Source organism: Pelophylax lessonae (genome assembly GCF_965119305.1).
Source record: "Pelophylax lessonae genome assembly, chromosome: 10".
Lineage (NCBI taxonomy): Eukaryota > Metazoa > Chordata > Amphibia > Anura > Ranidae > Pelophylax > Pelophylax lessonae.
In genome coordinates, this window is record NC_138777.1 from 228413170 (window position 1) to 228439733 (window position 26564).

General features: G+C 45.9%; 2 protein-coding genes across 2 annotated transcripts in view; one reads left to right on the forward strand and one right to left on the reverse strand.

Moving 5' to 3' along the window:
• LRRC36 (leucine rich repeat containing 36) overlaps positions 1-9658 on the reverse strand; it is a 64898-nt gene extending 55240 nt beyond the window's left edge. The window contains exon 1 of the mRNA XM_082270047.1: positions 9544-9658. Coding sequence (XP_082126173.1) covers positions 9544-9646 — 103 coding nt within the window. The 5' untranslated portion in view covers positions 9647-9658. The remainder of the gene's footprint in view (positions 1-9543) is intronic.
• SLC9A5 (solute carrier family 9 member A5) overlaps positions 9497-26564 on the forward strand; it is a 139121-nt gene continuing 122053 nt past the window's right edge. The window contains exon 1 of the mRNA XM_082270038.1: positions 9497-9773. Within this exon, the coding sequence (XP_082126164.1) occupies positions 9626-9773 (148 nt within the window). The 5' untranslated portion in view covers positions 9497-9625. The remainder of the gene's footprint in view (positions 9774-26564) is intronic.

Genomic DNA, 26564 nt, shown 5'->3' on the forward strand with positions numbered 1-26564 from the left:
TTAGGAGATATTTACAGTACCTATAGGTAAGCCTTATCATAGGCTTACCTATAGGTACAACTTGCAGAGGAGGGTTTACTTCCTCTTTAATAAATATAATTGTTCATTGGCACCTCATTTTGTAGCACACTGAAACCAATGAATGCTTTACAAGTGCCTTTTTTTTTCTCTTACTGGATCTGATGCTGTCACAGGTCCTCTTTACCCTCTTCTAAATGCTGCGGAGTGCGACACCATATAATGACTTTGCTTTGCACTCTCCCTCTCAAGCAGGTTTCCTGTCCCTGACCATTCATTCACCAGAAGTGATGTGGGTCTCCTTATTTAAAAGATTTCCTCCCCCAAGATGGCCGCTGAAGTCTCTCAAGGTTTCATTGTCTAACCACTGGCCGACCGTCCTATAGCAGATTTAATGCTACAGGGCAGCCGCTCTGCGCAGAATCATGTATACAGTATATACCTGATTCTGCACTTCCTGGTAGGGGGCGCTGCTGGCGCGCCGCTTCAGCAGAAGCTGATCGGCAGGTTGCCAGCCAATGGATGTCCGCTGGCACCTGCCAACTGCTCAGGAGACACAATGGATGGATTTCTGCATATATAAACCATGCAGAGCTCCATCCTATCAGCAGGGATGTGCTGGATTTTGTTCCCCTGCAAAGCACATCCCTTGGTAAAAGCACCACACTGTGTACAGAAAAACACTGGCTAGGCACACATTTAGCCCTTTGATTTAGATGTTTATCCCATTCCTAGCCAGTCATTAGTACAGTGACAGTGTATATTTTTAGCCCTGTTTACTGTACAGTATTAGTGTCACTAGCTCCCACAAAGTGTCAGTTAGTGTTAGATTGTTTGCCGCAATATTGCTGGCCCACTATAAGTCGCATATCGCCACAATTACTAGTATAAAAAAATATATATATAGAAAAATTCCAGTATGTATCCCATAGTTTGTAGACGCTATAACTTTTGCGCAAACCAGTCAATATAGGAATATTGGGATTTTTCGTATCAAAAGTATTTAGCAGAATACAAACCTAAAATGTTATGATGAAATTCGATTTTTTTTTTTTTTAATAAAAATTACTGAGTATGAGCAGTGAAGTAGCCAGAGGGCAGGGAGTCTGCTACTGAGTATGAGCAGTGATATAGCCAGAGGGCAGGGAGTCTGCTACTGAGTATGAGCAGTGATATAGCCAGAGAGCAGGGAGTCTGCTACTGAGTATGAGCAGTGATATAGCCAGAGGGCAGGGAGTCTGCTACTGAGTATGAGCAGGGATATAGCCAGAGAGCAGGGAGTCTGCTACTGAGTATGAGCAGGGATATAGCCAGAGAGCAGGGAGTCTGCTACTGAGTATGAGCAGGGATATAGCCAGAGGGCAGGGAGTCTGCTACTGAGTATGAGCAGGGATATAGCCAGAGGGCAGGGAGTCTGCTACTGAGTATGAGCAGGGATATAGCCAGAGGGCAGGGAGTCTGCTACTGAGTATGAGCAGTGATATAGTGTAACGCTCCTGCGTTTTTATATGGTGGGGATTTTCAGCTGCAGAAATAGTTCCACGTCAGTAGTCATGTAAGAGATATGCTGAGATACCATTCCCAACCTCAATGACTCATCATGTGTGGAAGGTCTTATTTCAGCCAGTAAATACACACAATTAGCAAGCTGGTTCCTAGAGTGACTTTATGTATGTGGTAACACAATGATGAAGGTTGAGGGATAGGTTGAGTGGAGGTGGTAGGTGATAGACACTTGAAGGTGAGACAGTAGCAGATGGATGCAGGAAGGTTTAGCAATGTTGTATGATAGCAGATGATAGAATAGCAGGTGGACATACAAAAGAGATCAACCCAGTGCAGAAAAGTAGCAGTAGTCTCAAGAGCTAGCAATCTAGTTATGCAGATATGATAAACAGTCTTTACTATGCAGAGCTAGATAGTGTAAGCTTAGTATAAGTTTATAGAGAATTCCCCTGCGGGGTACTTAGCACTATTAGCGATACAGCCGAAGGGTGGTTCAGGAGAGGCGGATGATCCAGTAGCGGGATACAGGGATCAGCGCAGCGAGGTTCCGTCAGCGAAGTAAGCTTGCAAGCATGGAAGCTTCAAGCAAGGTTAGCATCCAGGTAAGGGTGTTTGAACGAACACATGTGAGTGAGAACCGGCGCTTTAAATAGCCATCTAGTCCGGCGCTGGGTGATGACAGCTCCAGTCTTAAAGGTGTATGCGCACCTTTCCAAAAGTAAATGGTGGGGCGCATACACTTGTGGAAAGTGTAATTTAGGGTACCAAAGGTACCGGAACATTACATATAGCCAGAGAGCAGGGAGTCTGCTACTGAGTATGAGCAGGGATATAGCCAGAGGGCAGGGAGTCTGCTACTGAGTATGAGCACCGATATAGCCAGAGGGCAGGGAGTCTGCTACTGAGTGAGCAGGGATATAGCCAAAGGGCAGGGAGTCTGCTACTGAGTATGAGCAGGGATATAGCCAGAGGGCAGGGAGTCTGCTACTGAGTATGAGCAGGGATATAGCCAGAGGGCAGGGAGTCTGCTACTGAGTATGAGCAGGGATATAGCCAGAGGGCAGGGAGTCTGCTACTGAGTATGAGCAGTGATATAGCCAGAGAGCAGGGAGTCTGCTACTGAGTATGAGCAGGGATATAGCCAGAGGGCAGGGAGTCTGCTACTGAGTATGAGCAGAGATATAGCCAGAGGGCAGGGAGTCTGCTACTGAGTATGAGCAGTGATATAGCCAGAGGGCAGGGAGTCTGCTACTGAGTATGAGCAGGGATATAACCAGAGGGCAGGGAGTCTGCTACTGAGTATGAGCAGTTATATAGCCAGAGGGCAGGGAGTCTGCTACTGAGTATGAGCAGGGATATAACCAGAGGGCAGGGAGTCTGCTACTGAGTATGAGCAGTTATATAGCCAGAGGGCAGGGAGTCTGCTACTGAGTATGAGCACCGATATAGCCAGAGGGCAGGGAGTCTGCTACTGAGTATGAGCAGGGATATAGCCAAAGGGCAGGGAGTCTGCTACTGAGTATGAGCAGGGATATAGCCAGAGGGCAGGGAGTCTGCTACTGAGTATGAGCAGGGATATAGCCAGAGGGCAGGGAGTCTGCTACTGAGTATGAGCAGTGATATAGTGTAACGCTCCTGCGTTTTTATATGGTGGGGATTTTCAGCTGCAGAAATAGTTCCACGTCAGTAGTCATGTAAGAGATATGCTGAGATACCATTCCCAACCTCAATGACTCATCATGTGTGGAAGGTCTTATTTCAGCCAGTAAATACACACAATTAGCAAGCTGGTTCCTAGAGTGACTTTATGTATGTGGTAACACAATGATGAAGGTTGAGGGATAGGTTGAGTGGAGGTGGTAGGTGATAGACACTTGAAGGTGAGACAGTAGCAGATGGATGCAGGAAGGTTTAGCAATGTTGTATGATAGCAGATGATAGAATAGCAGGTGGACATACAAAAGAGATCAACCCAGTGCAGAAAAGTAGCAGTAGTCTCAAGAGCTAGCAATCTAGTTATGCAGATATGATAAACAGTCTTTACTATGCAGAGCTAGATAGTGTAAGCTTAGTATAAGTTTATAGAGAATTCCCCTGCGGGGTACTTAGCACTATTAGCGATACAGCCGAAGGGTGGTTCAGGAGAGGCGGATGATCCAGTAGCGGGATACAGGGATCAGCGCAGCGAGGTTCCGTCAGCGAAGTAAGCTTGCAAGCATGGAAGCTTCAAGCAAGGTTAGCATCCAGGTAAGGGTGTTTGAACGAACACATGTGAGTGAGAACCGGCGCTTTAAATAGCCATCTAGTCCGGCGCTGGGTGATGACAGCTCCAGTCTTAAAGGTGTATGCGCACCTTTCCAAAAGTAAATGGTGGGGCGCATACACTTGTGGAAAGTGTAATTTAGGGTACCAAAGGTACCGGAACATTACATATAGCCAGAGAGCAGGGAGTCTGCTACTGAGTATGAGCAGGGATATAGCCAGAGGGCAGGGAGTCTGCTACTGAGTATGAGCAGGGATATAGCCAGAGGGCAGGGAGTCTGCTACTGAGTATGAGCAGGGATATAGCCAAAGGGCAGGGAGTCTGCTACTGAGTATGAGCAGGGATATAGCCAGAGGGCAGGGAGTCTGCTACTGAGTATGAGCAGGGATATAGCCAGAGGGCAGGGAGTCTGCTACTGAGTATGAGCAGGGATATAGCCAGAGGGCAGGGAGTCTGCTACTGAGTATGAGCAGTGATATAGCCAGAGAGCAGGGAGTCTGCTACTGAGTATGAGCAGGGATATAGCCAGACGGCAGGGAGTCTGCTACTGAGTATGAGCAGAGATATAGCCAGAGGGCAGGGAGTCTGCTACTGAGTATGAGCAGTGATATAGCCAGAGGGCAGGGAGTCTGCTACTGAGTATGAGCAGGGATATAACCAGAGGGCAGGGAGTCTGCTACTGAGTATGAGCAGTTATATAGCCAGAGGGCAGGGAGTCTGCTACTGAGTATGAGCAGGGATATAGCCAGAGGGCAGGGAGTCTGCTACTGAGTATGAGCAGTGATATAGCCAGAGGGCAGGGAGTCTGCTACTGAGTATGAGCAGTGATATAGCCAGAGGGCAAGGAGTCTGCTACTGAGTATGAGCAGTGAACTGCCTCAGCAGCATAACTTGCAGGTCCTGCCCTTTTTTGCACTTCCCTCCTGCTAAAGGCAGTTGCCTCTTTTGCCTACCTCTTGCCCTGGCCCTGCTAGTGGGCAATCTCAAGCTCCTCGTCACAAGCTGAATTTGGATGCCCAGGCACTGTAGTTAGCCGAACTAACCACTAGATGGCAGGCTTGTACTTAAAATCTCAGTATGGAAAAAAGGCTGGCATCTCAGCTGGTTGTACTGAGTGTATAGTTTTCTTTAGGTTCCACTCGCATTAATGCATCTCTAAAGTTGCACGATTTCCAGTGTGCTTCTGGACTGGAGCACGACTTTTGGTGCAGCTTTGATCCGACTTTACATTCTCTGGACCAAAGTCGCATCAAAAGTTGCACCAACACTTTGGCAGGTGATTTATCATCCCTATCATCCTCAGAGGAAAAGTCAATTAAATCTGTAATCCGTGGCTGGGGCCTGGGCAGTGGGACCGACCATCTCCACCCCATTGCTACTAGCTGCTGCTGGGATGAGGGACCTACAATCTCCTCTCCTGGTAATGCTGGCTGGTGCTGGGTAGTGGGACCGACCATTTCCACTCCCAGTGCTGTTGGCTGCTTCTGGGACGAGGGACCTACAATCTCCTCTCCCGGTAACGCTGGCTGGTGCTGGGTAGTGGGACCGACCGATTCCACTCCTAGTGCTGTTGGCTGCTGCTGGGACGAGGGACCAACAATCTCCTCTCCCAGTAATGCTGGCTGGTGCTGGGCAGAGTCTAGCAGCCATCTGTAGTCAATCTCCAGCTCCCATTGCTGAACTGCCAGAAAATCCATATCTTCCAGTGCTCAGAACACTTCCGAGATGTTCAGGATCGCTTCTCTGTAATCCATAATTTCCTCTAAATTCCACTCCAAAACGCTCCCAAAAGTTAGGGTCCTCTGACCAATTCTCTAATGACAGTCCCAGGCTGCCATAGCCAAAGCCTTCTGTTGGGCTGTTGTCCGCTGTCCATGGGCACACTTGGGTTACATACCGCATCTCTCGCAACCTTCTTCCGAATTCCTGCTCCATGGCGACTGGTATCTCCTCTTCTACTATCTAGACCTTGGATCCCAGTGGATGTTTGGATGTTCCAGACTGTAAGAAGCATCCCACCGCTGCCAACCAGTGTAACGGAACCGTGATCCACACTGTGCTTGTGGGCTTCCTTCAGTATACGGCTTCCTACAGTCTTGAACATAGATACTGTATCAGTTATTCCAGCTGCACCCATACAAAACTAGCCTGAACTTAGCTTGTATGTGTCTGAAAGCAACTAACTCTTTATTGAACAAGAAACAGACTTTTTATACACTTGAGAAATATGTCAGTCACTACCTGAATATTTTCCCAAAACATCACACAATGGTTAGATAACGAGGTACAGCTGACTCATGGCTAATCGAATCTAGACAAGATTATCATTAATGTAGTACCCTCCTAGGTAGGTGCTAGGAAAACCATATTGTGGCTCTGTCTGCTTATCAGGGGGGCATGATTGTTCAGCTAGGCTTTCATGTGTTTCCAGGTTTGTCTGTTGAGCTTGGGGAGTTTCCCCATTGTATCCAATAAAGGCTCTTGTTGGACAGTGGAGGAAACCTGACCAATAGCACACCATGGCTTATATTAGTCTCAGTGGGCGGAACCTGCTGCAATGCACCCTGGGATGGGGTATAAGTCTGAGGGGAGCACATGACAGAGTGTCTTTGGCGGGAACCAGAGTCCCGGGAGGAGGGTGACGGTTGTCTCTCATCATGTCAGCGCTAGTGAAGGTGTCCTTGGCAGTCGGCCTAGAGGATGAAGGTTGAGCTGAGTTGCAGAGAGGGATCCAGTGTGCTGTGGACCGAGTGGAGCTGCTGGGCGGAAGTTTCCAGGAAAAATAGTATTGTGAGTACTCAAAACTGCCCAGGGGTCTGCCTAGGAGAGGGGACCACTCCAGAAGGTCAGAGGGATGCGGGAGCCAGCTAACCAGTAGAAAAGGCTTAGAAAGGGGGTGCCAGTGTCTAAGCCCTGAAGATAAGTGAGTATAAAGGGGGCACCGGTGTGGGCCCTGAAGTGTTCAGCAGTGCAGCAGTTATACAAGTAGCTAGCTCAGCAAGGAGTGCTTAAGGGAGCTTAAAAAAGACTTCTTTGTACCAGAGAGGGTTCAAAGTCAGTTTGAAGTTACCAGGCAGCAAGCCAGCGTAAACCAGTGTTGACCGGCATCTAGCCAGCGTCAAGTCAGTGCCAATAGGCATTTTTCAGTTGTCCCCAGCAATTTGTGCATAGTTGAGCTGGAAGAGTATGCCACTCATCCCTTCTCCCATCCAAGTTCTCAATAAATACAAAAACCCAAAGATACTGGACTGGTCATTGTCTCAGTGCTCACACTCGGAGAACATGCTTAAATGTGCTGTTGTTGCTAGCGGTAACCCAGGCGGACCCATATCCAGCAAAATGGCTGGGAATCCTGCTACATTAACATGCTAATTAATTAAGCGCACTTAAACCAGACTGGAGGACCAGACTGCCGGCAACAAGGCTAAAACAAAATACAAAATTACACAATATTCTAAGTATAAACACAGAACACCTTATACAGACAAAAGCAAGAGACCCCAGTAGCAGTCTGTCCGTCTCCTACATTGTACATGGACAGGTACATGGAATACACATCTAAGCAATGCTTTGATTATTTAGGAGCCAAAGACTTCATGGCAACAGGCCATAGGTCTCACAGTGTAAAGTGGAATTAAATCTTCATATTTCTTGAGAGATATCATTGATAAATATTACTGTCCCATTTGAAGTAATCCAAACCATACTCTGTGTCCATGAAGCAGGGGCGTAACTACAGGGGTTGCAGGGGTTGCAATCGCTACCGGGCCCCATGCTCCAGGGGGCCCGGTAGCAAACCAGTGGGTGAACTTCCAGGATCGCAAAGGTCACACTTGCGACCGGACCCTGGCATTGCACCACTGTGGGGAGGCCCCAAGATTGCAGGAAGTGGGCCCACAAGATTGCAGGAAGGGGGCCCACTGCAGAACTTGTGAAAGAATCCTGCTGCGGGACCGTAATAAAAGGCCATGCAACGAGTGTAAAGAGCCCCAGGATTAGTGGGAAGAGCCCTGGGCTTGAAGGTAAGGGCCCCGGCCAGGGGTCTGGGGGGCCCTTCATGGTTACTTGCATCAGGGCCCTGAAGGTTCTAGTTACGCCTCTGCCATGAAGTACCTATCCATTTTCTTGGTCACCCTGTGTCCCTATTAGACACAGGGTGACTTACACATCAGAGGGGCCTAGGGGGCTGAGTCAGGGATTTCTCAACCTCTCTAAGGTAAGCTGGGTTCCACAGTCCCCCCAACCAAAGTGACCCCCGTCACAGTATACAAGTTGTTATGTGAATAAAACTGCCTTTTTTAGTTACACAAATCCACGGGGTTTCATTGGGCATCATTACAACCTTCTTCAGGACACCTTAGCTGAGTGATGGAGAATAATTGAGGGGTAAGAGAAACATTGGAATACTAGTCAGTAACAATTTGCATTTGGAAGAATAAATCACCTCTAACGTTGGGTGTCCTACGTGTGTTAATCCTGCTTTGTTGTGCAAAACTATTAGAATAGTTTTTACATTTTAGACTGGGGTGCCTTGAGACTGTCCATCATTTTTTAAGGGTGCCTTGACTCAAAAAAGGTTAAGAAACCCTGGTCTATGTGGACAGCTTTACCCCGGATGCCTGCATACTTATATGTGCCTCTTTTAATCGTCAACCATGTGAGTTGCTAAATGTTGAACCTTCATTAAATGTAACCATATTGCTACACTTAGAGGATCCTCTCTTCTCTTTTATACTCTGTATCTCCTACTGGATCTTGCTTCTAATCCCCTTGTGGAGGCGCCATTTGTGGATGGACATTTTATGGTTACACAACCTATCACATCGCTATAATCTTTTTATATGGACTATAAACGGAAGGATTTATGAATAAATGGCTGTGGAACAAATTATCTGAGTTTCCATTATTTCTTATGGGGAAATTTGCTTTGATATACGAATGCTTTGGATTACAAGCATGTTTCCGGAACGAATTACGCTCACAATCCATGGTTTTACTGTATTTCTTTCAGTGATTTCCTGTAAAATCATGTTTTCACACTCAACCTGCTGTGTCAGAGGGGTTGATGTTCTTGAGAGGTTCGAGGCAAAGAAGAGAGGACCCATCCTATCCAGCAGATCCTTTGGGAGTAGGGCTACAAGGATTTAAAGAGACGGTGCAAAAAATAGAGAGGAGAGAGAGAACAGTATAGGGAGCTATGGCAAGCCCCCTTTTCCAGGAACAGGTTTGATGGATTTCCCAGCCTTGCAGAGCGCAGGTCCTAGCTAGAGCAAGCATTGATAGGCAGGACATAAATCTTGCTTTCTGTGTGTATGGAGGTGGGGGCTGCTCAATAGACTGCTGGGGGGGGGGGGGTGGCTTAGCATTTTATGTATTAGGGGAGGTACATGGTGACAGCCTTGCTGTGTCGTGCGCTTGACTCCTTCAGTGCTGGCATGGTAGCACATAGAGGCTTCTCCTGCTCAGCACCTTTCAGAAGATTGGTGCGACAAATTCATTAACGTGTTTCCAATAGACAATGGATGGACTTGTGTCTTTTTTCAACCAGACTAACTATGGAAGATACAAGAATTTGTCACACATTGTGCATTTCTCACGTTGGCAGGAGACAGAATTTTAATGAGTGTCTGCAACGTTCTTTATGAATTCCAGGCTTTGTGCTGGGGAAGGTACAAAGGAGGGGAGGATGCCACCACATGTGCACTGAGTGCTCGCTGGATGCTGCAGCACATGGTCCTCAGCATCACACCGCTTACCTGCTGATTGGTGGCGCGGCATCATGACGTCACCGCCGGCTTTAGGGCTCCACTCCGGGGAGTAGCGCAAGAGATCGGGGAGATGAGCTCCGCTGCCTACCATGAGGACAAGGGAGAGGAGGGGGAGGGGGCGCCGGGGGGCTTCCAGGTGGTGCGCTGGGAATGGCACATGGTGCAAACTCCGTACCTGGTGGTAGTGTGGATCCTGGTGGCCAGCCTGGCCAAGATCGGTGAGTGACGGTCTGTGTGTGTAGGAGAGATGGCTTGTGTGCTGAACAATTCCATCTGTCTGTGCCAATCACATCATCCCACTGTGTCCTTTTTTATTTATTTTTTTATCAGATTTTATTTAGAGAGATTTATTACAATTTAAGAACAAAGAGACATAACCGCTGCGCACCGAGGCAGTGAAAGAAAAAACAAAAAAATGAAGAACAATGCAATACAGAGAGATCATTCTTAAAGCCGTATTAAAAAAAGCAGACATTTCATATATTGCAGCTTGCCGATTCTAAAGCCCCGTACACACGCACCGATTGTTGGCCGTAAATTTTCGGCCAACATCCGATCGGCCGATTGTCGGCTTGTTAGTATGATGCTTCCGACAACCGACTGCGACTTTTCGGCCGAACAAAATCTGGTGTGCATGCTATAAAATTTTTGTTGGCCGTCAACAGAACGGCCGATTGTTCGTCAGTCAGTACAGATTTCGGCCGACAAAAATCAGACGAGCAAGACTGGGCATGCTCAGAGAAGAAAAAACACACGGAAAGTAAACCATCACGTGACATCACTTCTGAAGTTGGTTGTTGTTGGCCGAAAAAATTAGTGTGCAGTCTAGAGCACATTTCAACCAACACAACAACACTGGACAAAAGTCGGCCGATCGGTTGGCCAACAATCGGTGCGTGTGTACGGGGCTTTAGATGTGTTTGCTGCATTACTTTTCTTTTTAAAGAGGAAGTAAACTCTTCCTATTTTTTTTTTCCCTGCAAAGTAAATGTATAATGTGCATCACATAATGTAAATCACATAAATAATAAATATAGTAAACATATTATATGTTTATTATATATATAGTATGTATATATATATATATATTATATACTGTATATATATATTATGTTTAGTATATATAGTATGTTTATTATATATAGTATTATAAATAGTATTTATGTTTATTATATATAGTAAACATATTTTATGTTATAAACATAAATATTTATAACATAAAAAATAAATAACGTAAATCACATAGGCTGCATTCACATGTCAGCTTATAATCGCGGGCAGAACCGCCGCGGTTCCGCCCGCGATTCGGAGATTATTGCAAATCGCGGGACGCCTAGCGTTGCCCGTTGATTTGCAATAGCCCCCCAAACGCCGAGCGATGTTGCCGCGATTTACGCCCGCCGAATCGCGGCAACATCGCGCAAACAAAATCGCGGGACGCAATACGCTCCAAAAAAGTACAAGAGCTTCTTTGGAGCGTATTGCGTCCCGCGATTTTGTTTGCGCAATGTTGCCGCGATTCGGCGGGTGTAAATCGCGGCAACATCGCTCGGCGTTTGGGGGGCTATTGCAAATCAACGGGCAACGCTAGGCGTCCCGCGATTTGCAATAAATCTCCGAATCGCGGGCGGAACCGCGGCGGTTCTGCCCGCGATTATAAGCTGACATGTGAATGCAGCCATAATGTCACATTATGTAACACTTACCTGCAAATGAAACCCGCCTTGTCTCCGCTGGCAGCCGCATCCATCTTCGCCCGTCTCCCTTCCGGGTCTGCGAACTCCAGCCGTATTACTGGGCGGAGCCGCGTGACGTCACTCCCGCGCATGCGTCACGGGTCATGCCGGTCACGGGACAGGACTCTGAAGAAACGGCACGGGCGGCTGCATGCAATGAAAATATCTCCTAAATGGTGCAAGTTTAGGAGATACTTGCAGTACCTATAGGTAAGCCTTAATAAAGGCCTATTAAAGCCATAGGGTATCCAACACCCCCTTTTCTAGGGGTGAGTAGGTGAGGCTTTAATCCCCGTCTTCACTCCAGAACTCCCATTGGGTTCTGTCTTTTTGTAAGCCTTATTACAGGCTTACCTATAGGTAAAAGTTCTCAAGGTGGGTTTACGACCACTTTAAGCTTTCATTTTCATTTTTTTATTTTCACCAGGTGAGCATGCCAGTCTGTGGTTTTTCAACAGAACAAGCTCTCCAGCAGAATATATCAGATGCTGAAAATAGACAAACCATTTACCATTGACAGGGGAGCTTACAATAATTAGCATTTATTTATTTAAAACCTTAAGAGCCGGTTCACACTAATCCGACTTGTCAGGCGACTTGGTCGCCTGACAAGTAGCGCTCCATGCTGTGCAATGGAACCGCTCTAATCAGAGCAACTCAAGTCGCTCCGACTTAGAAAAAGGTTCCTGCACTATTTTTGGGCGAAGTCGGAGAGACTTGCATTGACTTCTATTATGAGAAGTCGTTTGCAAGCCTCGATGAAGTCGTGCTACACAGGCGACTTCAAAGTTCACACTGATGCTGTGTACCACATCGCATGACATTTGTACAGGAATCGCACCGGATTCCTGTACCAATGGCATGCAAATTGAGCCATAGATTAGCTCAATTCGCACTCGATCCGCCGACATCACTAAGCGCCGCCCCTGGCTGATGTGCGCTCTAGGCCGGCGCCTACCCTGCCTATAGGTAGCGCCGGCCCTGTCCGCACCAAACAGGTGCAGGACCCTTTTTTTTCTTTTTTTGTCCGCACTGGAATTGGAACGCATGGGTGTTCAGACTCATGCGATCCGATTCCGCAGTTCGCACTGCGTTCTGCGAACCGATTTGGGGGTGTCATTAACTTTATATTGACACCTGCAGCGGTTTGCAGGGCGCAGTGTGAACTGCCTGCGATTCTGATACTGTTGCTGTAACTGCTTACAAAGTGTTGGGTGGAGTATGGCTTCAATTTGTTAGTGTATTTAAATCTGCTAGTACAGCTAACACTCCCCCCCCCCCGACTGATAATGCTGCTGTCTGCTGTGCCTCCTGTGTTCCTTCATCCAGAGTGTGTGTGTGGGGGGTGCTCTAATACAGGAGGTGTGTTACTGGCCAGATCACCAGGTAAAATCAGAGGGGAAAAAGCCTAAAAAAAGAAAACAAAGGCAGCCATCACATCTAATGATTGGTAAGCGGCAATCTATTACTTTTTTGATTTTGGGAGTTTAATGCCGCTTTAAGACAGGCCATGTACATAGAAGTGCGTAGGGGAGAGTACATTTAGTTGTGTCCTTTATCATCATTGTTGGTGCCAGCCTATTATAGACTATACCTGTACAGTGCCAGCTCACTTTATTCTATAATAGACCTCTCTGTACCCTCTATGCCCAGCACTGTGCCCTCTCCTTTACCTTCCAAAGATGCTCTTTTATCGTACCCTGCTCTGTGCCCTTTTACCGTACCCTGTGTTCCCTCTTACCCATATAGTGCACTCTGGTAGCCTGAAGCTTATGCTGGGTCCTCTCACCCCTTCCTATTCAGGGAATGCTCACTGGTAACATTTCCCATGTACAGTGCCAGGTCACTCTGCCATGCTCTGTGCCCAGGATTGCCATCCATGCAAATGCTCTGCAATGTGCAAAATCCAAAAAGTAATTCTTGTTTCCTGCTTGGCAGTGTAAGCCAACAACCCGGTGTTCTTTTCTCTTGTTAAGTGGATGATTTTCTGCAAGCTGTGCAGTATTGTAGTTTGCCAACCTGCCTGGGCATGGCTCACATGTTTAAATGTTACCAATATGGCAGAGTTTTTGCAAACAAAACAATCACAAAATAAGCAATCAGTATAGGGAATATAGTCTGATATTGTCATTGTCATGTCTGAGCTGTCTGTAATTGTATGGCCAGCTGTGGGTAGAAAAGCACAGTTTTGGGTTGGCACCTTGTATGTGCCCCTTTAATTTGCTCTGCACCCTCTGACTTTACCTTTTACTGTGCCCCGTACTGTGCCCTGTACTGTGTCCTCTCACTGTACCCTGTACTGCGCCCTCTTACTGTACCCTGTACTGCGCCCTCATAGTGTACCCCGTACTGTGCCCTCTCACTGTACCCTGTACTGCACCCTCATACTGTACCTCGTAATGTGCCCTGTACTGCACCCTCATAGTGTACCCCGTACTGTGCCCTCTCATTCTACCCTGTACTGTGCCCTCTCACTGTACTGTGCCCTCTCACTGTACCCTGTACTGTGCCCTCATACTGTTCCTCGTACTGCACCCTTTTACTGTACCCTGTACTGCGCCCTCTCACTGTACCCTGTACTGCTCCCTCATAGTGTACCCCGTACTGTGCCCTCTCACTGTACCCTGTACTGCTCCCTCATAGTGTACCCCGCACTGTGCCCTCTCACTGTACCCTGTACTGCGCCCTCTCACTGTACCCCGTACTGCGCCCTCATACTGTACCTCGCACTGTACCCTATGCTGCACCCTCTCACTGTACCCTCTTACTGTGCCCTGTACTGTGCCCTCTCACAGTAACCTGTACTGTGCCCTCATACTGTTCCTCGTACTGCACCCTCATACTGTACCCTGTACTGCGCCCTCTCACTGCACCCTGTACTGCTCCCTCATAGTGTACCCCGTACTGTGCTCTCTCACTGTGCCCTGTACTGCGCTCTCATACTATACCTCGTACTGTACCCTGTACTGCACCCTCTCACTGTACCCCATACTGTGCCCTCTCACTGTACCCTATACTGCGCCCTCATACTATACCTCGTACTGCACCCTCTCACTGTACCCTGTACTGCGCCCTCATACTGTACCTCGCACTGTACCCTGTACTGCACCCTCTCACTGTACCCTGTACTGCGCCCTCTCACTGTACCCTCTCACTGTGCCATGTACTGTGCCCTCTTACTGTACCCGGTACTGTGCCTTTTCACTGTACCCAGTACTTTGCCCACTTACTGTACCCCTTACTGTGCCCCCTCACAGTACCCCTTACTGTGCCCCCTCACAGTACCCCTTACTGTGCCCTCTCACTGTACCCTGTACTGTACCCCATACTGTACCTCGTACTGTGCCCTCTCACTGTACCCTGTACTGTGCCCTCTCACTGTACCCAGTACTGTGCCCTCTCACTGTACCCCCTACTGTGTCCTCATACTGCACCCCGTACTGTACCCCCATACTGTACCTCATACTTTGCCCTCTCACTGTACCCCATATTGGACCCTCATAATGTACCCCGTGCTGTGCCCTCATACTGTACCCCATACTATACCCCTTACTGTGCCCTCTCACTGTACCCCTTACTGTGCCCTCTCATTGTACTCCTTACTGTGCCCTCTCACTGTACCCTGTACTGTGCCAGTGCCCTCATACTGTACCCCGTACTGTTTCCTCTCACTTTATCCCATATTGTGCCCTTATACTGTACCCCATATTGTGCCCTCTCATTGTACCCTGTACTGTGCCCTTTCACTGTATCTTGCACTGTGCCCTCTCACTATACCCTGTACTGTACCCCATACTGTACCTCATACTGTGCCCTCTCACTGTACCCCGTACTGTGCCCTCTCACTGTACCCCCTACTGTGTCCTCATACTGCACCCTGTACTGTACCCTATACTGTACCTCATACTGTGCCCTCTCACTGTACCCCATATTGGGCCCTCATAATGTACCCCGTGCTGTGCCCTCATACTGTACCCCATACTATACCCCTTACTGTGCCCTCTGACTGTACTCCTTACTGTGCCCTCTCACTGTACCCTGTACTGTGCCGGTGCCCTCATATGTACTGTTTCCTCTCACTTTATCCCATATTGTGCCCTCATACTGTACCCCATACTGTGCCCTCTCATTGTACCCTGTACTGTGCCCTTTCACTGTATCTTGCACTGTGCCCTCTCACTATACCCTGTACTGTACCCTACACTGTACCCTGTACTGTGCCCTCTCACTGTACCTTGCACTGTACCCTCATAATGTACACTGTACTGTGCCCTCTCATTGTACCCTGTACGGTGCCCTCTAATAATACCCTGTAATCTCTCATTGTACCCTGTACTATGCCCTCTCATTGTACTCTTTACTGTGCCCTCTCGTTGTACCCTGTACGCTCTCACTGTACCCTGTACTGTGCCCTGTCATTGTACCCTGTACTGTGCCCTGTCATCGTATCCTGTAATCTCTCATTGTACCATGTACTGTGCCCTCTAATTGTACCCTGTAATATGTCCTCTTAATGTAACTTGTATTTTGCCCTATATTGTACCCCATAACTGCAACTTGTACTGTGCCCTCTCGTTGTACCCTGTTCTGTGCCTCCCTTCACTATTCCCTGTTCTGTGCCTTCTCATTGTACCCTGTAATGTGCCCTCTTACTGTACTGTACCCTCTACTTTGCCATATACTGTACCCTGTACTGTTCCCTTTTAATTGTACCCTGTACTGTGCCCTATTCTGTGCCCTCTCACTGTACCCTGTACTGTGCCCTCTCACTGTAGCCTGTACGCTGTACTGTGCCCTGTACTCTGTATTGTGCCCTCTCATTGTACCCAAAACTGTGCCCTCATACTGTACTCTGTACTGTGCCCTCTCATTGTGCCCTGTACTGTGCCCTCTCACTCTAGCCTGTACCCGTACTGTGCCCTCTCACTGTGCCCTGTACTCTGTACTGTGCCCACTCATACCCTGTACTGTGCCCTCTCACTGTGCCCTGTACTTTGTATTGTGTCCCTTGATTGTACCCCAAACTGTGCCCTCATACTGTACTCTGTACTGTGCCCTCTCATTGTGCCCTGTACTGTGCCCTCTCTGTATATTTATTTTATTTCTATGCCCCCTATTATTCTCTATCTTGCACTGAACACTTTGTTAGTATGAGCAATACCTGGTAGCAGCAGTTCCCAATTTATCACTTAGTCCTTGAGTTATCCCCATAGCAGTGCATTCATTTTACCTATTATTTCACCATTCCCCAACCTCTGTACATGGTCAGCACTTTTGCCTTGCAGCACCGGGGTCTGGGTTAGGCTCCACCGTGTGTGTTTGGGTTTTCTGCCCGTGCTTTAGCTTTCTTTGGCAAAATGTATACAGTAGCAGCTCTATACAGTATATCTAAGCAGAGCCCATAGTAGAGTAGTGACATTATTTATTTCATATTCTGATCAGTTTCATTCGCTCTCAGAGCGCAGTTCTTTAATCTATTTTTATCTCCATTCGGCCATTCTTCTTCAGTGTATGTTTAAATCTCTTTATCCATTCCTACCTGATCTCATCCCTGTGCCGATCTATAGTGATCTGCCTCCTTCACCTGACCTTCCACCCACCCTACCTCTGTAATCTGTGCGCTCTACCCACCCTACCTCTGTAATCTGTGCGCTCTACCCACCCTACCTCTGTAATCTGTGCGCTCTACCCACCCTACCTCTGTAATCTGTGCACTCTACCCACCCTACCTCTGTAATCTGTGCGCTCTACCCACCCTACCTCTGTAATCTGTGCGCTCTACCCACCCTACCTCTGTAATCTGTGCGCTCTTCCCACCCTACCTCTGTAATCTGTGCGCTCTTCCCACCCTACCTCTGTAATCTGTGCGCTCTACACACCCTACCTCTGTAATCTGTGCGCTCTACACACCCTACCTCTGTAATCTGTGCGCTCCACCCACCCTACCTCTGTAATCTGTGTGCTCTACACACCCTACCTCTGTAATCTGTACGCTCTACCCACTCTACCTCTGTAATCTGTGCGCTCTACCCACTCTACCTCTGTATTTTGTGCACTTTACCCACTCTACCTCTGTAAACTGTGCGCTCTACCCACCCTACCTCTGTAATCTGTGTGCTCCACCCTCCCTACCTCTGTAATATGTGGGCTCTACCCACCCTACCTCTGTAATCTGTGCGCTCTACCCATCCTACCTCTGTAATCTGTGCGCTCTTCCCACCCTACCTCTGTAATCCGCGCGCTCTGCCCACCCTACCTCTGTAATCTGTGCGCTCTACCCACCCTACCTCTGTAATCTGTGCGCTCTACCCACCCTACCTCTGTAATCTGTGCGCTCTACCCACCCTACCTCTGTAATCTGTGCGCTCTACCCACCCTACCTCTGTAATCTGTGCGCTCTGTCCACTCTACCTCTGTAATCTGTGTGCTCTACACACCCTACCTCTGTAATCTGTGCGCTCTACACACCCTTCCTCTGTAATCTGTGCGCTCTGTCCACTCTACCTTTGTAATCTGTGTGCTCTACACACCCTACCTCTGTAATCTGTGCGCTCTACGCACCCTACCTCTGTAATCGGTGCGCTCTACCCACCCTACCTCTGTAATTGGTGCGCTCTAATCACCCTACCTCTGTAATCTGTGTGCTCTACACACCCTACCTCTGTAATCTGTGCGCTCTACTCACCCTACCTCTGTAATCTGTGCGCTCTACACACCCTACCTCTGTAATCTGTGCGCTCTACACACCCTACCTCTGGTATCTGTGCGCACTACACACCCTACCTCTGTAATTTGTGCGCTCTACCCACCCTACTTCTGTAATCTGTGCGCTCTACACACCCTACCTCTGTAATCTGTGCGCTCTACTCACCCTACCTCTGTAATTTGTGCGCTCTACACACCCTACCTCTGTAATCTGTGCGCTCTTCCCACACTGCCTCTGTAATCTGTGCGCTCTACCCACCCTACCTCTGTAATCTGTGCGCTCTACCCACCCTACCTCTGTAATCTGTGCGCTCTACCCACCCTACCTCTGTAATCTGTGCGCTCTGTCCACTCTACCTCTGTAATTTGTGCGCTCTACACACCCTACCTCTGTAATTTGTGCACTCTACACACCCTACCTCTGTAATCTGTGCGGTCTACACAAGTGTTTGTGTGTTCAGGACAGCACTAGTCATTGCAGACCATGTGATTTGAGCCAAAAAACACATCCTGATACAACAACCCGATTTACAACATGCGCTGGTAACTGCCTCTTGAATTGCACTACAGGCACTTAATAGCAAATATTGCGGGAATATAAGCGGATGTTGTCCAAGCTTACCATGTGAAGGCCGTGTTTACCTGCACATAGATGCAAAGGTGTCCTATACCCCATGCAGGCAATCATATGACTGCACAGACACAGCTACTGCTCCCAATGTGACATTGGTGTGGGTGCACGGGGCACAGATTCATATGCCCCATATGATCGGGGCCTTAGCTGCGGGTGAAGGCAGGGCCAGCTCCAGCAAAAGGCTGTTTAGCCAGCTGCCTTATGGCACCAGGATGGGAAGCAAAAAAACTTGGATCCGCAGCCACTTAGTGGATTCAGATTTTGAAGCCCTTTCTGCCGCCTGTACACATCAGTGCTTCCAGCATAGAGTTTGGGCTTCTCACTCAGAATCCTGGGTCTCGTACTAATGATCAGGAACCAGGACTCCCAGTTCCCAATCACCTGGTCGCTATGATAGTTTCTGATTGGCTACAATAGTGATCAATCATTGTGCAGCCTGCCCATGCGTTTTCTTTCTCCTCTGAATGGAGAAAAATATATTTTGTATACATAGAGGATATATTATATAATATATTGTATTCATACAGAATCCATTATATAACACATTGTATATATAGAGGATATATTATATAATACGTTGTATACATAGAGGATATATTATATAATACATTGAATACATACAGAATCCAATATATAACTTATTGTATACATACAGAACCATTATATAACACATTGAATACATACAGGATATATTATATATTACTTTGTATGCATACAGGATTCAATATATAATACATTGTTTACATACAGGATCCATTATATAATACACTGTATACATACAGGATCCATTATATAATACACTGTATACATACAGGATCCATTATATAATACATTGTATACATACAGGATCTGTTATATAATACATTGTTTACATACAGGATCCATTATATAATACACTGTATACATACAGGATCTGTTATATAATACATTGTATACATACAGGATCCATTATATAATACATTGTATACATACAGGATCCGTTATATAATACATTGTATACATACAGGATCCGTTATATAATACATTGTATACATACAGGATCTGTTATATAATACATTGTTTACATACAGGATCCATTATATAATACACTGTATACATACAGGATCTGTTATATAATACATTGTATACATACAGGATCCATTATATAATACATTGTATACATACAGGATTCATCATATAATAGATTGTATACATACAGGATCCATTATATAACACAGTACATTGTATACATACAGAATTCATCTTAAAAATACAGTGTATACATACAGGATCCATTATATAATACATTGTATACATACTGGATTCAATAAATAATACATTGTATACATACAGGATCCATTATATAATACATTGTATACATACAGGATACAATATATAATACATTGTATACATACAGGATTCAATAAATAATACATTGTATACATACAGGATCCATTTTATAATGCATTTTATATATACAGGATTGATTATGTAATACATTGTATACATACAGGATCCATTATATAATACACTGTATACATACAGGATCCATTATATAATACACTGTATACATACAGGATACAATATATAATACATTGTATACATACAGGATTCATTAAATAATACATTGTATACATACAGGATACATTTTATAATGCATTCTATACATACAGGATTGATTATGTAGTACAATGTATACATACAGAATCTAATATATATATAATACATGTACTGTATACATACATACAAGATCCATTATACACTGTATACATACAGGATTCATCAGAAAAATACATTGTATACATACAGGATCCAATATATAATACATTTTTTACATACAGAATCTAATATATAATACATTGTATATAAACAGTGTCCATTATATAGTACATTGTATACAGCTTCACAGCCGGCTTCCCACTGCGCATGCATGAGCCGCAATGCACCTTGTGAATGGTCCCAAAGCCTCCTGGAACCTGTGATGTGTCCCAGAAAGCTTCAGGAGGAGGAAACTACTGTAGTCGTAGTGGGTGCATGTACCTGTCAAAACCAGGTACCCGCTACCCAGAAAAAAAAAGGTGTTTTAAAGATGAAATTGGCAGAGAAGGCAGAAAAGCAGAACTTGCCTTTAGGGGTGAAGTTTCGCTTTAAATGACCCGTCTAGCTGTGTGTACTGCGAAGTAGTTCACACTATAGAAATTAACCATTTTATCTCTGGAAGATTTACCCCCCCCCCCTTTCATGACCAGGCCATTTTATTGCGATACGGCACTGCATTATTTTAACTGACAATTACGCGGTCGTGCGACACTTTACCCAAACAAAATTTATCTTTGTATGTGTCTTTTCGTTATGTGATATCATATGTGGCTTTTTATCCTTTTGTAATAAAATGAATATGTATTTTATATAGTGTTGTTGTGTTTGCATCCCTACAACCATTCACATGCCGGTATAGTCCCGCTCTTTGGGACCTCTCTTGGTCCCTAAATTTGTTTTCTTCTATAGTTCTATGGGGATGATGGCATGCTTATCACGGTACTCCTTTTTGGTCTACAGTACAAAGCAGTCAAAGAGCTAAATCAAGCTATCAATGACCTATCTAGCTGCTTGTACTGTAAAGTACTTCATTTTTAAATTTCACAATAAAGACAATAAAGTCGGGCTTCGGTCAGTTTCTTACAGCTTAGACTTAATGCATATAGACAGTGAGAGGCTGAAAGGTGTTTTCCCATGCCTTGGGTTCCATGTACAGCCCATCAGCAGCGTTTACCCATGCATAGAAGTTTAGTGTTCAGAATATACATTATAGGTGTATGCACAGATAAATGCCAATGCATGAAGGGGAGGCATTGACATTTCCAAGAGTATGGCTGTATTGAGTCATTCACTTGTATGGCAGGCTATACCTGGTACCGGAGGTTGCCCTGGCATAGAATTTTATACCCAGCCTCTCACTGTGCCTCTTAAAAACACCCCCCCCCGTGTGTTTACATTAGAGTTTTGCCAAGATGCTGCTCTCCACAGAAAAGAGCTAAGATTTCTGTGCCTCTGTTGTGAACTTTGAAGATGAGTTTCTCCACCATGCCTTTAGCTGCAGTGGTGAATGGGGGCTTGTTTTAAAAGTGCTTTTACTGATTGTTCAGAATATGTAAATACTTTACTGGGCATAGTCTGAATACAAGTTCACTTTAGGGCAGACAGGGTTATGCTAAAGAAATTAATGTATGGGGTGATGTAAGGAACAACAGATGTTTGGCAGAAACCAAGAGATGAACACTCAGCATCAGTTTCTGGAGAAACTTCAATGCAGCATTTCTATTCAGTGGAGCAGCGAGATGTTAGTATTCACTTTATTCTTTACGGGAACAGCATTAATTGGCACTATATGTGAGGTGACTGTATAGTTTGTAATTATGTAATGACATAATAGGGGGGGCAACCATACATACTTGTTACGCATGGAGGGTCTGCTTTTAGCTTAGTAAGGCTGCACAGTGGTTTAACCCAATGCAGGTCTATCAGTCAGGGCCGACTCTTTGAAAACAATGGACTTTGTAAAGGCTGGTCCACACCAGATGCAGTCCAGCACGTTTTTATTCTGCATCAAAAACGCATGGACAGTGTTCTCTTTGTATTCCAATGGCCATTGTTCACACCAGTGCAGTGCATTACAGTGCAGACAACAAAAGTGGAATATTTTGCATTTTTTTCTGTATGGAACGCATCTGGAATGCAGCAAAACGCATCGAAAACACACATGTCCTCAATTAAGATGAGGAAAAAGAGGGAAAAAAGCGCACTAGATTGCATCAGAAATATGCATGCAAAGATGCACCTGGAACGCAGAAATTGTGGTGTAAACCGGCCCTACGGGTGCATTCACACTGGGAGTTTTAATCGATCCCGGGCACATTTCACCCCCTTGATCCAGTTAGTTTGGGCTCATTTTCTCTAGTGGTTGGGGGCTAGTAAAAACCACTGCTCAACTGCTCCCCCTTTAGCTGAAAAGGGAGCGACCAGTATACATGCTTCAGCTGTGGCAGGAATTATACCCCTTGTTGACCCATTCAAACAAATGGGGCCACGCCGCAACTGGCCTGGAAATGTGCACTAGGCACACAGTTGCTGCACAGTGTTCTGCCATTTATGGGGTCAAAACAGACAGTAGATATGCGCATGACGAAAAAATTTGTTTCGTTTAGATTCGTTAACCAGTTCTGGACCGGAAGGATTTGCCCCTTTAATGATCAGGCCATTTATTGCGATTTGGCACTGCATTACTTTAATGGGCCATTGCGCGGTCATGCGACACTGTACCTAAATACAATTAATGTCCTTTTTTCCCCCAAAAATAGAGCTTTCTTTCAATATTTTTCACATTCTGCTATATAACATCCCCCCCAAAAAAAATGTTAAAATCTAATTTTTTCATCCCTTGAGGCCAATTTGTTTTCTGCTACATACAGTGCCTTGCAAAAGTATTCAACCCCCTTGAACTTTTCGACCTTTTGCCACATTTCAGGCTTCAAACATAAAGGTATAGAACTGTAATTTTTTGTGACGAATCAACAAGTGGGACACAATCATGAAGTGGAACGAAATTTATTGGATATTTCGAACTTTTTTAACAAATAAAAAACTGAAAAATTGGGCGTGCAAAATTATTCAGCCCCCTTAAGTTAATACTTTGTAGCGCCACCTTTTGCTGCGATTACAGCTGTAAGTCGCTTGGGGTATGTCTCTACCAGTTTTGCACATCGAGAGACTGAAATTTATGCCCATTCCTCCTTGCAAAACAGCTCGAGCTCAGTGAGGTTGGATGGAGAGCGTTTGTGAACAGCAGTTTTCAGTTCTTTCCACAGATTCTCGATTGGATTCAGGTCTGGACTTTGACTTGGCCATTCTAACACTTGGATATGTTTATTTGTGAACCATTCCATTGTAGACTTTGCTTTATGTTTTGGATCATTGTCTTGTTGGAAGACAAATCTCTGTCCCAGTCTCAGGTCTTTTGCAGACTCCATCAGGTTTTCTTCCAGAATGGTCCTGTATTTGGCTCCATCCATCTTCCCATCAATTTTAACCATCTTCCCTGTCCCTGCTGAAGAAAAGCAGGCCCAAACCATGATGCTGCCACCACCATGTTTGACAGTGGGGATGGTGTGTTCAGGGTGATGAGCTGTGTTGCTTTTACGCCAAACATAACGTTTTGCATTGTTGCCAAAGAGTTTGATTTTGGTTTCATCTGAGCAGAGCCCCTTCTTCCACATGTTTGGTGTCTCCCAGGTGGCTTGTGGCAAATTTTAAACGACACTTTTTATGGATATCTTTAAGAAATGGCTTTCTTCTTGCCACTCTTCCATAAAGGCCAGATTTGTGCAGTATACGACTGATTGTTGTCCTATGGACAGAGTCTCCCACCTCAGCTGTAGATCTCTGCAGTTCATCCAGAGTGATCATGGGCCTCTTGGCTGCATCTCTGATCAGTCTTCTCCTTGTATGAGCTGAAAGTTTAGAGGGACGGCCAGGTCTTCGTAGATTTGCAGTGGTCTGATACTCCTTCCATTTCAATATTATCGCTTGCACAGTGCTCCTTGGGATGTTTAAAGCTTGGGAAATCTTTTTGTATCCAAATCCGGCTTTAAACTTCTCCACAGCAGTATCTCGGACCTGCCTGGTGTGTTCCTTGTTCTTCATGATGCTCTCTGCGCTTTAAACGGACCTCTGAGACTATCACAGTGCAGGTGCATTTATACGGAGACTTGATTACACACAGGTGGATTCTATTTATCATCATTAGTAATTTAGGTCAACATTGGATCATTCAGAGATCCTCACTGAACTTCTGGAGAGAGTTTGCTGCACTGAAAGTAAAGGGGCTGAATAATTTTGCACGCCCAATTTTTCAGTTTTTTATTTGTTAACAAAGTTTGAAATATCCAATAAATTTTGTTCCACTTCATGATTGTGTCCCACTTGTTGTTGATTCTTCACAAAAAAAATACAGTTTTATATCTTTATGTTTGAAGCCTGAAATGTGGCAAAAGGTCGCAAAGTTTAAGGGGGCCGAATACTTTCGCAAGGCACTGTATTTTTGGTAAAAAAAAAAAGCGTATTTTGATTGGTTTGCGCAACAGTTATCGCGTCTACAAACTAGGGGAATGATTTATGTCATTTTTTTTTTTTTATTATTTTTTACTAGTAATGGCGGCGATCTGTGATTTTTAGCGGGACTGCGACATTGCGGTGGACAGATCGGACCCCTGACTGACATTTTGACACTTTTGGGGGGACCAGTGACATTACTACAGTAATCAGTGCTAAATATATGCTCTGTTACTGTAATAATGACACTGGCAGGGAAGGGGTTAACACTGTGGGTGATCAAAGGGTTAAATGTGTTTACCTAGGGGGTGTGATTCTAACTGTATGGGGGCGTGGCTTGTGAAGTGATCATAGAGACCTGTGATCCTATATAGAAGGATCACAGGAGCTCTGTGATCATTCCAGGGAGAAGAATGGTCAGCTGTGTTTACAACAGCTGACCGTTCTTCTCTGTCAGGGGGGATCGATCGCGGGGGTCAGGCGGCATTTGGAGCCGCCTGACCCGTACATCGGAGCCCCCGCTGCCGAGTGGGGGCGGGAGCACGTTCGCCCCCTAGCTGCAGGCGGCGACCGACGTATACCTACGGCGGTTTGCGCAGGAGGGCCAGCCTGCGGCAGTATAACTGCGGCGGGCAGTCCGTAAGTTGTTAAAGTGAACATTACAATAATAACTAACAATCTGCTGCCATCGGAAAAAAAAAAAAATTGCAGTGTGTATAACTATAATGTGCAATCTCTATCTCCCTCTTTCCTGGAGTTGGATTGATGAGAACGATAAAGATGTCCTTGAACAGCAAGTGTTACCATGGTGCACATTCAGCAAGCTGGAGTACTATTTATTCCTCCCCGGCTGTGTTCTGTAAGAGCGAGCACTTAGGCGACTCAGAATAGGAGCCGCGTGCTGCAGAGTCGGGGGTGGCTCGTGCATAAGCGGGGTGTAATGACATTGGGCTGAAAAAGGAGGGTAGAGTGTGAAGAGCCCTGGAGGGGCTGGCGGGGGCCGTCATTGCTTGTATAAAGCAAGCCGACTAATTTGCGGTTATTAGAATAGATACTGTAATCTTTAGTGATGATTCCACACTTCAGCTACATTCTCCGGCCTACGTGCTAAAGCAGAACTTCACTCTCTCAAGCAGCATTGACTATTTTTATTCATTATGCTGCTAGCATTAGTAAATAGAAGGTATATCATATTTACTTTTTTAAAACTTTTTTTTTTTCCTGTTTCATCAGTTACTTCCTGGTATCTGGTCTAGGCAAATGATGTCATACATCCCAGGAGTCGACAGGAGAGGAGGAGGGGCTAAGCACTAGGGATCGACCGATTATCGGCAAAGTCGATATATCGAGGGCCGATATGCACTTTCCCCAATATATTGCAATCGGCCACCAAGGCTGATATTACCGATGTTTCGGGAAAGTGCTGTACCGGAGTGACGCCTGCAGCTAGAGGCATCACCCTGGTACCGGCGTCCATAGCTGACAGTCGGCTGTCTTGTAATGACAACTGATGCAGCTGAGAAGCCGCTTGGCTGTCTTTACAAGGAGCGGGAGGGGACGTCCCTCCCCCCCCCCCCCCCTCCGCAGCTCGCCCGGGTCTCCCATCCCACTGGGAGACCTGGGCAACCAGCCTGCACAGCCGCCGAAGACCCGATCAAAGCCGCATTCGGCTCTAAACGTGTCTCCATGTCATGACATCACTTACGGGTACTCGGAGCCAGATTTAAAAAAAATGACCGCATTCAAAACAGCCAAACTTGGCGTTTTGAATGGTTTTAAGGGTAGAGGAGGGGTTTGGGGTCTTTTAGACCCCCAGATCCCTCCACAAGAGTACCTGTCAAAAAAAA